Here is a 15225-nt window from a genome sequence, read left to right as displayed (position 1 = left end):
GAAATAATATGGTTCACCCAATTAATTTTGGGTGGCACGGTGGCACAGTGGTGCTCCGGTTTCCTCCACAGTCGAAAGACATGCAGGTAAGGGGAATTGGACAGTCAAAATTGCCTTTGTGTGATTATGTGTGTGTGAGAGAGCCCTGTGATGGACTGGCCATCTGTCCAGGGTGCTTTTGGATAGGCTCCAGCCCTATGAAGGTCATAAAAGGAATAGAAAGAGCATTAATTTTGAGAATTTGTGTGTTTAGAGCTTAGGCATGTGTTGGAAATGATCCAGTTGGAGACTGGGGAATTAGAGGGAGTAAAGCTGCAACATAACCAGAAACTGGACCAGCTAGAGAAGAGCCAGGAAACTCTTCTAAAGGTCAGTCCTAAACATTATTTCGTCTTCGCCTGTACTGTCTGTTCTGATGTTTGATGTGAAGTTAATATGTAAGTTTCTGCTGCTCAGGTGCGCATGGAACTGCAGCATGTGCAGCAAGACCTGCAGGAGCAGCGTGGGGAGGCTGAGAGACAGATGAACCTACTGGAGAAAGAGAGAACAGAGCTGCACACCCTCCAACAGAAGAGCCTTGACCTGCAACAGCAAACGGACAAAGAGAGGAGCAGCCTGCAGGAGCAGTGCAGAAACCTGGAGGCCAGACGCACACATGCTCAGAGGTAACATATGGAAAATTAAAAAAATAAAATAAAATCTCACATTTCTTTGGCATTGTGTGTACATTCTTCAGAGACTTCCGAGTCATATTGGAAATATTGTTGTGTCAATATCTGATGAATCTTCCACTTTGTTGTTAGTTGTTATTGTTATCATGACAATTACTATGATTCCAGAGTTATCTCTTAACTGTCCTGCATCAGCTCCATCCCTGGTTAAACACACCTGAACCAGTTAATCAAGGTTTTCAGGATTACTTCTCAAATGGAAGGCTGCGCATGCTACTGTATTGAGGCTGTGTCCTTCCTAGTCCAGTCCTTTGGTGGCTTGTAGGCTAGAGTCCTGTTCAGCATTAAAGGTGTTATATAGGATCTTTTCGTCGACTGAGAAACCAAAGACTGTTACTGAGCTTTTGAAATGAGCGCATGCGTAAGAACAACCCATCCAAACAAAACATCCTATTTAGCACCTTTAAATGCTAGAATGAGGTCTAGTAAGTGCGCATGGCTAATACGTCACACAAATGTTTCCGCCCCTATAGTCAGGACACAAAAATACTATTAATTTTGGAAAAATACTTTGTATCAAAAATCTTTATAATAACTGGCTTTCTATTAATGCTGTACATTAAATGACAACCTTCTGTGACCTCCCAATGGCTTACATTATTGCCAGTTTAGTGTTAAGTGATTAATTTACACCAAAACAAAAGATAACATATATGCCTTCATCTCTGAAAACATTATTTTTGTCTTACATTTTATAATGAACTTAACACAGTTATTGAACTGAAATAAATCAATACTGAACTGACTTCAGCTGAATGATGACACTATTGTCATTTTTAGAGGTGCTTCACAGCAGAATTAAATTCTGTTTGCTTTATTAATCATTAATTTCCTGTTTATCACTGTAAAGCTTCTTTGTATATCTGTACTGTATAAAGCACTACATAAATAAAGGTAACTTGACTTGGTTTCAGGTGTTTGGAAGCAGCAGAGATGAAGGCAAGGGCAGCAGAAACAGAGCTGCTCAGACTACAGACTGAGCTAGACAAACTACAACAGGACCAGAAACATGCGCATGATCTGCATCAGGAGATCAGCAGAGACATGGCAGCAGCGCAGCAGCAGCATGAGGGTATCCGCTAAACTGCCTTACTTTAACATCAGCTTTTATGTGTTTATTTTCATGCAATGTGTAAACAAACATTCTGAAATGCTTGTTTTTACCCACAGAGGAGTTGAGCAGACTGAAGAAACAGCTGGTGGAATCTCAAACTCAGTTAGATGAGATGAGAGAGGTGAGATACAGCAAAACACTGCATATCTAGCATTTTTTCTTTTAGCCAAAAAGCTGAAACCGAAAATAAAGTTTATTTAATAATCAACAAATAAAACTTGTATATAAATGTTTTATTTAAAATCTTGTATATAAAAATTTCAAATGCACAATTTGTTTTATCATCTTTTTAATATGATTGTTTCTACATTTCTGTTTTATTGAGGTTTTTCCACAGTTGAAACACTTATTGAGCCTTTACATGAAACATGATACATTTCATTTAGTACTGTTTATTTCAATATACAGTGGGTACGGAAAGTATTCAGACCCCCTTACATTTTTCACTCTTTGTTATATTGCAGCCATTTGCTTCAGTTCATTTTTTTTCCTCATTAATGTACACACAGCACCCCATATTGATAGAAAAACACAGAATCGTTGACATTTTTGCAGATTTATTAAAAAAGAAAAACTGAAAGATCACATGGTCCTAAGTATTCAGACCCTTTGCTCAGTATTTAGTAGAAGCACCATTTTGATCTTATACAGCCATGAGTCTTTTTGCAAAAGATGAAGTTTTCCACACCTGGATTTGGGGATCCTCTGCCATTCCTCCTTGCAGATCCTCTCCAATTCTGTCAGGTTGGATGGTAAACGTTGGTGGACAGCCATTTTTAGGTCTCTCCAGAGATGCTCAATTGGGTTTAAGTCTGGCTGGGCCATTCAAGAACAGTCACTGAGTTGTTGTGAAGCCACTCCTTCATTAATTTAGCTGTGTGCTTATGGTCATTGTCTTGTTGGAAGGTAAACCTTCGGCCCAGTCTGAGGTCCTGAGCACTCTGGAGAAAGTTTTCATCCAGGATATCCCTGTACTTGGCCGCATTCATCTTTCCCTCGAATTGCAACCGGTCGTCCTGTCCCTGCAGCTGAAAAACACCCCCACAGCATGATGCTGCCACCACCATGCTTCACTGTTGGGACTGTATTGGACAGGTGATGAGCAGTGCCTGGTTTTCTCCACACATACCGCTTAGAATTAAGGCCAAAAAGTTCTATCTTGGTCTCATCAGACCAGAGAATCTTATTTCTCACCATCTTGGAGTCTTTCAGGCGGGCTTTCATGTGTCTTGCACTGAGGAGAGGCTTCCGTCGGGTCACTCTGCCATAAAGCCCTGACTGGTGGAGGGCTGCAGTGATGGTTGACTTTCTACAACTTTCTCCCATCTCCCGACTGCATCTCTGGAGCTCCGCCACAGTGATCTTTGGGTTCTTCTTTACCTCTCTCACCAAGGCTCTTCTCCCCCGATAGCTCAGTTTGGCTCTAGGAAGGGTTCTGGTCGTCCCACACGTCTTCCATTTAAGGATTATGAGGCCACTGTGCTCTTAGGAGCCTTAAGTGCAGCAGAACTTTTTTTGTAACCTTGGTCAGATCTGTGCCTTGCTACAATTCTGTCTCTGAGCTCTTCAGGCAGTTCCTTTGACCTCATGATTCTCATTTGCTCTGACATGCACTGTGAGCTGTAAGGTCTTATATAGACAGGTGTGTGGCTTTCCTAATCAAGGTCAATCAGTATAATCAACACAGCTGGACTCAAATGAAGGTGTAGAACCATCTCAAGGATGCTCAGATGAAATGGACAGCACCTGAGTTAAATATATGAGTGTTACAGCAAAGGGTCTGAATACTTAGGACCATGTGATATTTCAGTTTTTCTTTTTTAATAAATCTGCAAAAATGTCAACAATTCTGTGTTTTTCTGTAAATATGGGGTGCTGTGTGTACATTAATGAGAAAAAAAATGAACTTAAATGATTTTAGCAAATGGCTGCAATATAACAAAGAATGAAAAATTTAAGGGGGTCTGAATACTTTCCGTAAACACTGTACCTTCTGATGTTCAATCATGTTTATTTTGCGCTATAACTAGTAGTAAAAGAGGAACAGATCTGATCTGCTAACAGAATTTGAAAGCTGAGAATTTGTTTCATATCAAAAGTAACAAAGCACAAAGTCTATTGCTATTAAACTGAGAAATCGGTATTGTCAACCCAACCCTAGCTTCCACACAGCTAACATGTTGACTTGTTGTAGCTTATGCACATTTTTGCACTAAATACAACCCCTGGCAAAAAATTATGGAATCAACACACTTGGAGGAAATGCACTCAGAATTTTTTACGTTATAGAAAACACATAAATCACTGATATGGCACAAAAAAAGTTTTGTTCAATAGCTTAACATTATAGCTTCATGAAACGTTCCTCAAAAAAATTCACTGACATTTATTTTATTAACGGCTTGTCTTTTTCCAGTTCAAGTAGAGGAAAAAGTTTGGAATCACTCAATGTTTAGGAAAAAAAATTATCTTTTAATTTCCATTGCTACAATAAAAAAAGTCTAAAAATGCTAATAAGTCATCAGCGAAAAGTGCTTACACACTTAACGAGCTGTTGGACTCGGTTAATTGAAAGGAAACATGGTTCCAACGAAAGACTTATCAGTTGAAACAGTGGAAAGGATTATAAAACTCATTCAATAAGGAATTGCAACATGGAGTGTGGCCAAAGAAGTTGGTTGCTCCTAGACAGCTGTCTAAAATTTGGTGCAAGTATAAACTGAATGGGAAGTTTATACAAAGGAAAACGTACAGGCAGACCAAGGAAGACATCAAAACGTCAGGATAGAAAACTCAAAGCAATATGCCCCAAAAACAGAAAATTCACAATAAAACAAATGAACAAATAGGCGTTCTGTTTGTGACAGAACTATAAGAAAGTGGCTGAATGAAATGTGATTTAAATATAAAAAAGCCAAAAGAAAACCAGCACTAACACCAAAACAGAAGAAAACAAGCTTACAATGGGCTGAGGAAAAGCAATCAATGAGTGTCGATGATTGGATGAAAGTGATATTCAGTGATGAATCATGAATCTGCATTGCCCAAGGAGATGACACTGGAACCTTTGTCTCATGCCGTTCTAACGAAACATAAAAATTTAATTGAAGAAAACAATCAAATTTCCCAACTCATTTATGATATGGGGTTGCATGTCAGGTAAAGGACCAGGGGAGACCAGGCAATCATTACCTCAACAGTCAGGGCACAGGTGTATATTGAAATTTTGGACACTTTTCTCATCCCATCCATAGAAAATAGGTTTGGTGATGATTGTAATTTTTCAGGATGTCAATGCATCTTGCCACAGAGCAAAGAGTTGATCTTGATCTGTAAAAAGACATTCCATTAATTAAAAAAATGTGATGTTGTTGAAGGCATGTTTAACGAAGCCAGAAATTTAAGCTATTGAACAAGACCTTTTTTGTGTCATATCTTTTGTTTGATTGTTTGCTATAAAGTAAAAAACTTGATGAACATCATCTAAGTGTGGTGATTCCATAATATTTGCCAGGGGTTGTAGATACTGACACACACTGCATCAGAAAAGTGCTAATTAAACATCCCCATTTCGGTTTATGATTTCGGCACTCCAAACGGAAATTACTGTGCATCACTACATAGCATGAAAAGTGTTTCTCTTGATCATGTGTAGGAGGTGAAGACTGCGAGAAGGCAGCGGGAAGAGCTTGTGAAGCAACAAAAGGAGCAAAAGGCTGAACTGCAGGAGAAAGAGGAGAAGATCAGGAGGAGACAACAGAAGCTGGACCGACTAGGGCAGCAGCTGGAGGAGCTCAAGGCAGAAGTAGCCGTGAAACAGACACAGCTTGAAGAACATGAAAAGGTAAAGTGACACACTATCTTTTCATACACCATTATTTCATACACTTCACCTTTAAAACTAGATGATCAACTATGTTAGAGGGTCAGTTCACCCAAAAATGAAAATTTCAATTACTTATCCTCCATTGAAAGTCCATTATGGATTTCTTTTACAATCTCAGTTTTCAATTGTAAAGTACAGTACTTTATTGACATTATTGTGTTTACATACAATATTGCCAACACACTATATGCAAAACAAGGAATGACAAGAACAAGAAATATCTATAAGTACTGAATAAAAATAAGATTTAAAAAATCATTATACTGTACATACTGTAATTTATGTACAATGATGGTTTTTGAATATATTGATCAAGACTTCTTTTAACTGTCTTCCATTATTAACATTTGCATTTTATCAGTTTTTAAATAGCTGTAAAACTTTTGCATGAGATTAGAGTTTGTCAAAGACAAAGTATTTCTCTCTCACCTCTATTTTATCTTTTTTTGAGTTTTAGCCTAATGGACTTTCAATAGAGGGACAAAAATCTTTCAGTTTTTGTTGAAAAGAACTTTATTTGTGTTACAAAGTTAAGAACAAAAGTCTTAAGCTGTAGGAAAAAGGTAATTTCTGTTGTTAATAGTTAAGATGTATGATGCTCTGCTTACACAGAAGACACTTTCAAACCAAACAGCTTTTTGATGTCGTTGTCCTGAGTTTGAGTCATTTTCTGGGAGTAATGAGGTCATCATGTTTGTGTCCTGTGGGTAGATGATGAGGGTACATCAGCAGCAGAGCATTGATCTGGAGCAGCAGCACAGGCTGAAGCAGCAGAAGCTGCAGGCAGTAGACAGTGCTCTGGCCCTGAGGCTGAACCGGATGGAGCAGGTCGCAGCAGCAGAAATGGACCTGCAGAGGGAGCACAAACAGTGCACTGCACTACAAGAGCAGGTGGATAAACTGGGTGAGCTGCATTAGCATGTGTTCCCTTATGTTTAGCCTGGTGAGCGCAGAACAATTTGACTTTGAGTACTGAAGTGTGAGTGTGTGTTCAGAGCAGAAGGTGTGTGAGCGGGACATCAGACTCCAGCATGCTGTTGAGGAGACCCATCGCCTGCAAGAGGCTCTGCTTTCTGAGAGGACAAGCGCTGAGGGACGTCAGGAGGCCCAGAGTAACCACAGCCACACAAATAGGCAAAAACTGCAGGGAGTGGAAAAGGTGATTGGCAGGCGGGCCCATTAGTAGTACACTGGCAATTTAATGGACACTGGAGCTGTTGCCTAGGTGCTATAGAAAAATATTAAAGCGAAAGTTCATCCAAAAATTAAATTCTGTCCCCCATGTTGTTCTAAACCTGTATGACTTACTTTCTTCTGTGCAACATAAAAGAAGAAATGTTAAAGAATGTCTTAAATTAAATGTAAATTTAATTTATATTTCATTTTAGTACTCCATGAACGTATTTTAAGTTTTTCATCTAATATTTGTTTTATTTTATTTAAGCTTTATTTCAGTTAATGAAAATATTTTTTCATAGTTTTAGCTATTAATAACAACATTATAAAGTTTATTCAGCTGATATTTGGCTGAATTTTGAGATTATCATGTTCAACATTGGCCCACAAGTAGTAGTAAAATATTTGAAAGACTTGGAGCAGTAATTCAGTATTATTAGACTGTAAGTATGAATGGTATGAAGTATGATACGGTTGTGAATGGGTATGTTGTGCTGGCTTTATTTTTTTAACATTCCTTTATTTTACAAAGTCTTTGTTCAATTACGGCTGTTAGTTTATTCTATCCATGGAACACAGAGGGAGTTTATAGCCAACAGACTAACTTGAGCTTGTTTCAGGAGTGTGTACGGCTGCAAAGGGACCTGCTGACTGTGGAAAAAGCTGCTAAAGAAAACCATAAACAAGCCAGAATGCTGCAGGAACAGCTCAGCACCATTTCCCAAGAGCTGCTCTGCCTCAAAGACACGGTACAAACAGAAAATAGCATTGTAACACACCACATCTGTTTGCTGTAAAAGATCTGTTGCAGATAAACATATTAAATGTACTTGTTCTACTTGTTTGGGCTGCAATTAATTCTGAAGCACATGTGATGTTACTGTATATGGTTATCTGTGAGTTGTGAGAAAGATGAATGACCGTCATGTGCCTCTCTCAGCTGCAGAGCCAAGAGGAAGGAAATACTCGGCTATGCCAGATTAAGGACAGTTTGCGTTCTGTGAGGTCACAGATGAAAGCAGAGCTTGATAGTGGGTTGAGGGAGCTGGAGTCGCCCTCTAGTGTCTCCTCAGACACAGACAGCCTGAAAGAGAACCATCCTAGTGTTACGTTCTCCTTGGGGAATCCAGCATACAACACTAAGGTGAGCCTTTTCACAAGTGTGTTAGTATGGGAGATGTGCACAGATTGTGCACAAACTACTCTAAAGCAGTGGTTCTCAATCAGGAGGCCAGGACCCACAAGAGGGCCTCAGCAAACATCTAGGGGTCCTCATGATGAATTAAATTATTTAAAATAATGAAAAAAAAAAATTAAAATTAAATTCATAATTTGCTCACCCTCATTTCAAACCTGTATACTTTTCTTTCTTCTGCTGAAAATAAAAGTAGATATTTTGAAGAATGTTGGGAACCAAACAGTTTTGGTTCCCGTTGACTTCTATTATATGTACTAAAAATACAATGGAAGTCAATAGGATCCGGAAATGTTTAAGAACATTCTTCAAAATAGCTGTTCCACAGATGAACCAGGGTTCCTGCTGTCTTGGTAAATCTGGATGTACTGTATGGGGAAGCCTAATTTTAAAAGTGTGACTTCTAGACCTGGAAAAGTCTGGTAAATTAATAAAATCTTAAAACACAGTGGGCATTTTTATAATTGACATGCAATTTACTAGTTATTATACATTTTTTTACTAGTTGAGATTTAAAATATTTTATTGGGTACAAATTATATATAAAATATATATTTTTAAAATCCTTATCCTTTAATCCCTATCCAGTAGATCACAAACAACTGAAAGAGTCATGTAAATGCATTGGTTAAAATGCATCGCAGCAGAATAAGTATCATTAAAATTACTCAAATTTTTCTTTTTAATTTACAGAAACAAGGATTTAGTTTAAAATAAGTTTTGAAAACAAAATTAGAGGGCCTGTGAATATTAGGGGGCATTAAGGGGTCAAAAAGTTTGACAACCACTGCTCTAAAGTAACATTTAGTCAGCATTCTATCTCTGAAAAGTCTGATTATTCTATTCTATTTTCTGCTTCTGCAGTTTCAAACCTGGCACATTTGCAAACTGTTTTGTCAACCATGAGTTGAGATGTAATCAACAGGGTTAATGTTGATCATTTGTTACAAACAGGATGAACAGTGGCGAGGGGAAGCACTGAGGGAAAGACTAAGGCAGCAGGAGGACCATCTGAAGGTACAGTTAAGTTAATCAGGATCTCAATATCTTGATCATTTGATAAGGCAGGGGTGTCCAATCCTGATCTTGGAGGGCCACTATCTGGTAGAATTTAGCTCCAACCCTAATTAAGCACACCTGAACGAGCTTATCAAGGTCTCCAGGATTACTAGAAATATCTAAGCAAGTGTGTTGGGGCAGGTTGGAGTTAAACTCTGCACAACGTCGTCCGTCCAGGAGCAGAATTAGACACCCATGTGATAAGGTTACAAACTTTATATTATTAGACACCGATTTAGATTTTGTCTGAAAAGATTTGAAATCTCAAGACTGATTTAAGTGTCTGCCCATTGGTTCCAGGTTCAACTGCGCAGTCGCATGTTTTCCCAGCAAGAGGCTCTGAGTCAGCGCCGACTGCAGACTGAAGGCAGCATTCAGGGTCTGCGCAGACATGTTGACAAACTGGACCAGCTCCTCAGCAACTCTTCCAAAGACTCCTCTTATTTGAGTGACCTGGAAGCCAAACATGCCAATGTAAGGGATCCGAAACACTGGTCCACTGGCACTTCTGTATTGACATAAGCAAATATTTGCATATACCAAACCATGCTGCATTTATAAAGAAGGAGCTATCTTCCATTATCAGATTATGAAAGCAGGTGGTTACAGATGAGCTTGTTCGATTAAACCCGCATCTACAAGAAAAGGGTACACAAAGACCATTGAGCTAAATCCACAAGACAGTCTCAATGACTTCCTGCTTTGGTTAGGGCAGAGACTGGAAGGAAAAAAAAAGTGTGCATCAGCACTTTCCATAGACAAACAAGGACAATGAACCTTGAGGTAAAAATAAGATGGTGAAAGTTCATTCTCTACCTCTGATTTGTTATTGCTTTATGAAATTATTTTTAACAAGACTGTTACGTGCCTTTTGCTCATGTTAAAGCAGAAAATGTCTTGTTAATGTTTACAGTTGAAACTGATGAAGGAAGGAAGGTTTCATGTTTCATCATGTAAAAAAAAAACAGGTTGTGCTCTGGAATGAATTAGTTCGTTTTTACATGACTTGTCAAAAATGATCTTGTATTCAAAACCAAGATATACAGAGTATTTATTACAGCACTTCTCTTTATATACAGTTTGTCTCAAATGAAATACAATTTAAAGCGAGTGTGCAATACAATAGCCTTGTTTCTTGTCCAGTTTCTCATGTTCCAAGATGTATGTCATTATTGCTCATATACAGTGTGATCAATCGTGTATGTGGACAAAAACTCAGTCTACAGTATCGTCTTTATTAACATAATTACAAATAAAAGTCACTTACAGTCAGAAGACATACTTGAGTTCAAGAGCAGAAGATTAATTTTTGCAGATGTCATTAAGATGTGAAAAAGCAAGACAGTAAAAAGAAATTAAAAATGGATTTTCAGTTTACAAAACATCTAAAATCTACTGTAATACACAATTATTATTTTTTTTATAGAAAATCATATTTGGAGTGCTTGTTTTTGCCTTTTTATCTGTCCACTGCAAATGTGCATCTATGGAAAAAGAAAACAGCTGGTTGTCGCATCAGCCCATTTTAAGTTGTTTTTTTCAAGCTGCTGTACTAATCAGCTCTTGGCCAAATTTCCCACAATGATATTTCTCATGCTGTGGTGGCCTGTATGTTATATATTCATAAAGTGTAGGGTGTTAATAACTCCCTTTGGATCAGGGGGGAAACCATGATGCCTGTAAAAGCAGTACTATCGTGCATCATGCTTAAGAAACCTTCAAGAAACTCAGCTCAGCGCAAAAGATGATCAGTGTTTGGAAATCAATTTAATGGAATGTTTTGAAAAGGCAAAATATCTATTACAAGTGAATTGCTGGAATTCTTTCGATAAAAGCTACAAGAGGATTATGAATAAAATGGGCAGCACATCAGAGTGAACAAAAGCAAATCATAAGGCAACTGAAATTATCAATGTAAAAACAATATATCTTGATATGATGACGATTTGCAGGGCCTGAAGATTTGGTACGTTTCTCCTGCTGGTCTGTTTCTTAAGCTACTGTGATGTCGAAATATTACAGATGCTCAAAAACAGACCAAAGGGGATCTGAAACCTCTCAGACTTAATATCTTAACACAAAACCAGCTCCAGGCCCTCGGAAAAACCAAATCAAAGCTGCAAAGTGCGGAAAACATTCTTCAGGACATAAAATACGTCCCATCCTCTTCAATATATTACTATAACAGTTACTAAGTTAAAATAACTGCGTCTGAAACGACCAAAGATGATTTTTTTTTTTTTTTTTTTACAATGGACCTTCCATTGAGATTCTTCTCAAAACAATACTAATCTTGTATAGTACATGTATATTATTTCCTGAATAGGTACAAACAGGGATAAATATTTGGTGATTGGATGTGAACTGCAAAAACTAATTTAAAACAGAATACAATATTTCAGTTTTAGATTTTTAACAAAATGTTACATACAATGTTGATGCATGTCCTCCTGATCACTTCAACACGAATAACGTTTGCCAATATTTCCATTTCATTTACATTACTCTAGTATTCAGACAGCTCCTGTACATGAGATGTTTAGTTTATAGTTATGCACATCACGTCTGTAAAGGATAAACCCAGCATTTCTTCAGTTTATCGACAATCATCTTCTCTCTTCAGGATTAGTGTTCAGCGGAGGAGCTGTCCTCCCATGAGTGCTTAATGGGAGCACTGGGATGTGTGCGTATGAGAAACAAGCAAAACAAGTGAGGGAAGACAGAAGGGGAGGTGGGAAAGAAGAGAGCATGAATTATGTTACAACTCCATCACGCAGAAGCCATCTGGCCCCAGTCTCCATGAGCAATCATACTGGAAGGGGAGAGACATTTAGATACAGAGGGAGGCAGAGGTGAGATCTGGGGGGGGGGTAATAGAGAAAGAGAGAGAGAGAAGTCTCCATGGTCATTAACAGCTGCAGCCCTCCTTCTGAGGCTGTGCGTCGCTGCTGAGCCGCCCACCCTGGGGTGCGGTAGGCTTATGCTGGACCCCTGATTCGGCAGCGTTCAGGTCCAGGCTGCCGTCTTGAATGTTCTGGTAGATCTTCTTTGCAGCTTCAAGGAAAGCATCCTCCACATTCTCACCTCTGTTGGATGGACATAGGCAGAGATGCTAAAGAGAACTGAAATATCACACTAGGCATTTTACAAATTACGTGCGTACGCTCTGATGGCAGATGTTCTAAAGGCCACTTACGTTTTTGCGCTTGCCTCAAGGAATAACAAACCTGTTTGAAAAGATTGTAGATGTGAAAGTGAGTGTAGGCTGTCTGGCAATGTATTAGCCTTGCAGTCAATTCAACAGTGAACCACTTTATCACTTTTATCGTTATTCAGTTAACAAAAATAAATGGACTGAATCAGTGGTTTTCAACCATTCTGACTCAAGCCCATCAAGCTCATATATTTCACTATAGATATTTCCAGTATTTTGGCTGTAATTATGACAAAACTGCTTGTTTTAAAACTTTCTATTGATATAAAATGAACAAGGTTCATTTAATATATTAAATTTACCACTAGTCGTTCTGTTATTCCAGACGTTTTGTTCTATATGCAATAACTGTATGTTCAATAAAAACATTAGTTATTGAGGGAAACAAAGAAATATGATTGGATGATTTAGATTTAAAGATGTTAATAATCATTTATTCATTTAAATTACAACCACCTTACCGTTTTCTTCAGCAAACTGCTTGGCCTCTTCATATGTGACATCACGCTGGGCTTCTAGGTCTGCTTTGTTACCAATTAGAATGATCACCTGAGGAAAGATTCACATTGTCTTACATGGGCTCAAATTTAATCTTCGTGCAAACCACATCTGCTCTTAAAATATGTATGAAGCCCCAACACCATTTACTTGAGTAGAAATTTAAAAGTATCATGTGTACTAAGTTTGGACTTAAATTACTGTTAAAACTGAATGAACTTACAGTATTGGGGTTGGTGAGATTCCTGGCATCAGTCAGCCAGCTGCTGAGGTGGTTGTACGTGCTTCGCCTGCAAAAAACAACAAGAATCACATATGTTCCTTGTGGCTTATTTAATAACAAGTGCATTAAAAAAAAAGAAAGCATTGAACATGTAACCTCAATGTGATCAGAGCAGAATATTGGTCTACCTGGTGATGTCATACACCATGAGGGCCCCGGCAGCTCCTCTGTAGTAGCTGCGTGTGACAGCACGGAATCTCTCCTGCCCTGCCGTGTCCCAAATCTGAAGCTTCACCTTCTGCCCGCTCACTTCAATTATCCGTGTGCCAAACTCAACACCAATTGTATGAGGACAGTCAGCCATAACTAAAAAGATACAAAGTAGAAGTTATTCAAGTAAAATAACTTTTTTGAAGCCTCTTTGTTTAAAGTAATGACAAAAGCTTTGTAATCAATAATCAACATAAGAAGAAAAACATTTATGTGGTCAAAAATATATATATATATATTTTTTTATACACAGATACTGAAATTGTCTTTCAATACTCTTTTTCTGCCTTATCTATACACCGATACCAGCTGTGATTGTCTCTCTGCTCTCTGTTGTGTTTCAGAGCATGGCACTGTGTTCTTACATACAAGTAGCTCATAATCTGGTGTTTTCAGCATCTCAGAGCAGCTTGTTCACAGTAAATGCTGCAAACTCCAGCTTTGCATGTGCTCTTTGCATGATTTTAACAATGCAACATGCAAGTAACATATACACGTAATCTCCATTTTTGTAGACAGATGGATCCATGTAAATTAATAAAAATGCCTTATTATGCATGCCAGATATTGGCGATGTGACTTTGTAAAGAAATATGAGGTCACTTTGTGAAGTAATACGCATGCGAATATTTTATAGAAGTTAGAAATTCCAGTTTCAAGACAAAATCGTATATAGATTAGCCTGTGCCTCAATAAGTACTGTTAAGGATTCCTTATTTTAGTGTAATTCATACCACCTTTGGCACTTACATTTCTTTTCTGTGAACTGGTGCAGTAAACATGACTTTCCAACCCCCATGTCACCTATAAAGACATCAAACAATCACACACATATTTGAGCCAAACCAAATGTCCAAAAATACATTACATATTATGCAACATGTATATAACACACACACACACATATAATATTATATTATATTATATATAGATATATATGTAGAGAGAGAGAGAGAGAGAGAGCGAGTTCGATAGAGACTCCTCACTTACCAATAATGATATATTTGAAAATATAGGAATAGTTATATGGTGCAGTCGTCATTTTTGCTCTGGAAAGCACAAAGAAAATGATACAAAGCTTAAAATGACATATCAAATATACATTCATATTCATAGCAACAAAATGAAACCACACTGACAGCAATCAAGCAGCGCTCAGCTGACCGACTGTTCTACTATTGTCTCGAGTCACATTTCCCTTTTCCTCCCTAAGATCACCTAACCTCGATAGTGAGAGATCAGGACAAAACAAATTCAGGATAATTATGATGTATAGATGACAAGCAAACACGATAGTTATGTGAATTGAAATGTATACAGGCACATAGTAACGTGACACTGAGCTAAAACAGCATAAACACTGCTGCAGCACTACAATCGGCCAGCGCCATGACTGACTAATCAGCTAATCACACTCCTGTCAAAGGTTTCACAGCTATACGTTAGACCACACCTAATTTAATCACTGAAAAGTAACGTTTTAACGCGTAGGCCAGCGGCCATTGCGTTTCCGTGTTGCATTTTAGACGATAAATGTGTTAATGTTAAGCATTAAAGGGCTAGTTAGCTTTAGCTGACCTCGCGCTGAACCAAACCCCGAAATGCTAAAGCTAACGGCTACTCCCAGAAAGGCACGTAAAGCGTTAAAAAAAACAGTGTCAGTCGTTAGTATCAATCAATCCTGAAACGAAATATGGTGAAATTATCTTGTGATGTGCGTATCCTTTACCTAAAATATAAATTCAAGTGGTTTTTGGAGGTTTGGGTAGGTTATCGGCGTGTGTGAGCCGTCCGGTCGCTTTCTTCCTCTAAAAGTGCTGCTGCGATGAAAACAGTGAAAGCAGCGACTTCTACTGGAG

The 15225-nt window shown here is 38.2% G+C and overlaps 2 protein-coding genes across 2 annotated transcripts in view; one reads left to right on the top strand and one right to left on the bottom strand.

Moving 5' to 3' along the window:
* Positions 1 to 11433, top strand: part of cntrl (centriolin) — a 42331-nt gene extending 30898 nt beyond the window's left edge. Inside the window, exons 31-41 of the mRNA XM_067407667.1 lie at positions 254 to 369; positions 457 to 665; positions 1646 to 1803; positions 1902 to 1966; positions 5501 to 5689; positions 6443 to 6635; positions 6727 to 6890; positions 7528 to 7656; positions 7848 to 8051; positions 9057 to 9119; positions 9462 to 11433. Coding sequence (XP_067263768.1) covers positions 254 to 369; positions 457 to 665; positions 1646 to 1803; positions 1902 to 1966; positions 5501 to 5689; positions 6443 to 6635; positions 6727 to 6890; positions 7528 to 7656; positions 7848 to 8051; positions 9057 to 9119; positions 9462 to 9683 — 1712 coding nt within the window. The 3' untranslated portion in view covers positions 9684 to 11433. The remainder of the gene's footprint in view (positions 1 to 253; positions 370 to 456; positions 666 to 1645; positions 1804 to 1901; positions 1967 to 5500; positions 5690 to 6442; positions 6636 to 6726; positions 6891 to 7527; positions 7657 to 7847; positions 8052 to 9056; positions 9120 to 9461) is intronic.
* Positions 10271 to 15206, bottom strand: rab14 (RAB14, member RAS oncogene family). The gene is made up of 8 exons (XM_067407666.1): positions 15096 to 15206; positions 14357 to 14415; positions 14117 to 14170; positions 13285 to 13462; positions 13097 to 13163; positions 12837 to 12924; positions 12358 to 12388; positions 10271 to 12247 (listed from the first exon to the last, which is right to left on the bottom strand). Exons 2-8 carry the CDS (start codon positions 14406 to 14408, stop codon positions 12070 to 12072), a joined length of 648 nt encoding a protein of 215 aa, XP_067263767.1. The 5' UTR covers positions 14409 to 14415; positions 15096 to 15206; the 3' UTR covers positions 10271 to 12069.
* Positions 15207 to 15225: the final 19 nt, after the last annotated feature.

This window comes from Chanodichthys erythropterus, chromosome 13 (genome assembly GCF_024489055.1).
Source record: "Chanodichthys erythropterus isolate Z2021 chromosome 13, ASM2448905v1, whole genome shotgun sequence".
NCBI lineage: Eukaryota > Metazoa > Chordata > Actinopteri > Cypriniformes > Xenocyprididae > Chanodichthys > Chanodichthys erythropterus.
Note: the sequence above shows the minus strand (reverse complement) of the source record. Positions and strands in the feature narration are given on the sequence as shown.

Coding starts and splice junctions, on each gene's coding strand:
- rab14 (XM_067407666.1), bottom strand. CDS start 14,408: ATGACGACTGCACCATATAACTATTCCTATATTTTCAAATATATCATT. Junction 14,171..14,356: donor TTTCAAATATATCATTATTG/GTAAGTGAGGAG, acceptor ATGTCTTTATAG/GTGACATGGGGGTTGGAAAG. Junction 12,389..12,836: donor GCAGTTTGCTGAAGAAAACG/GTAAGGTGGTTG, acceptor CTTTTCAAACAG/GTTTGTTATTCCTTGAGGCA.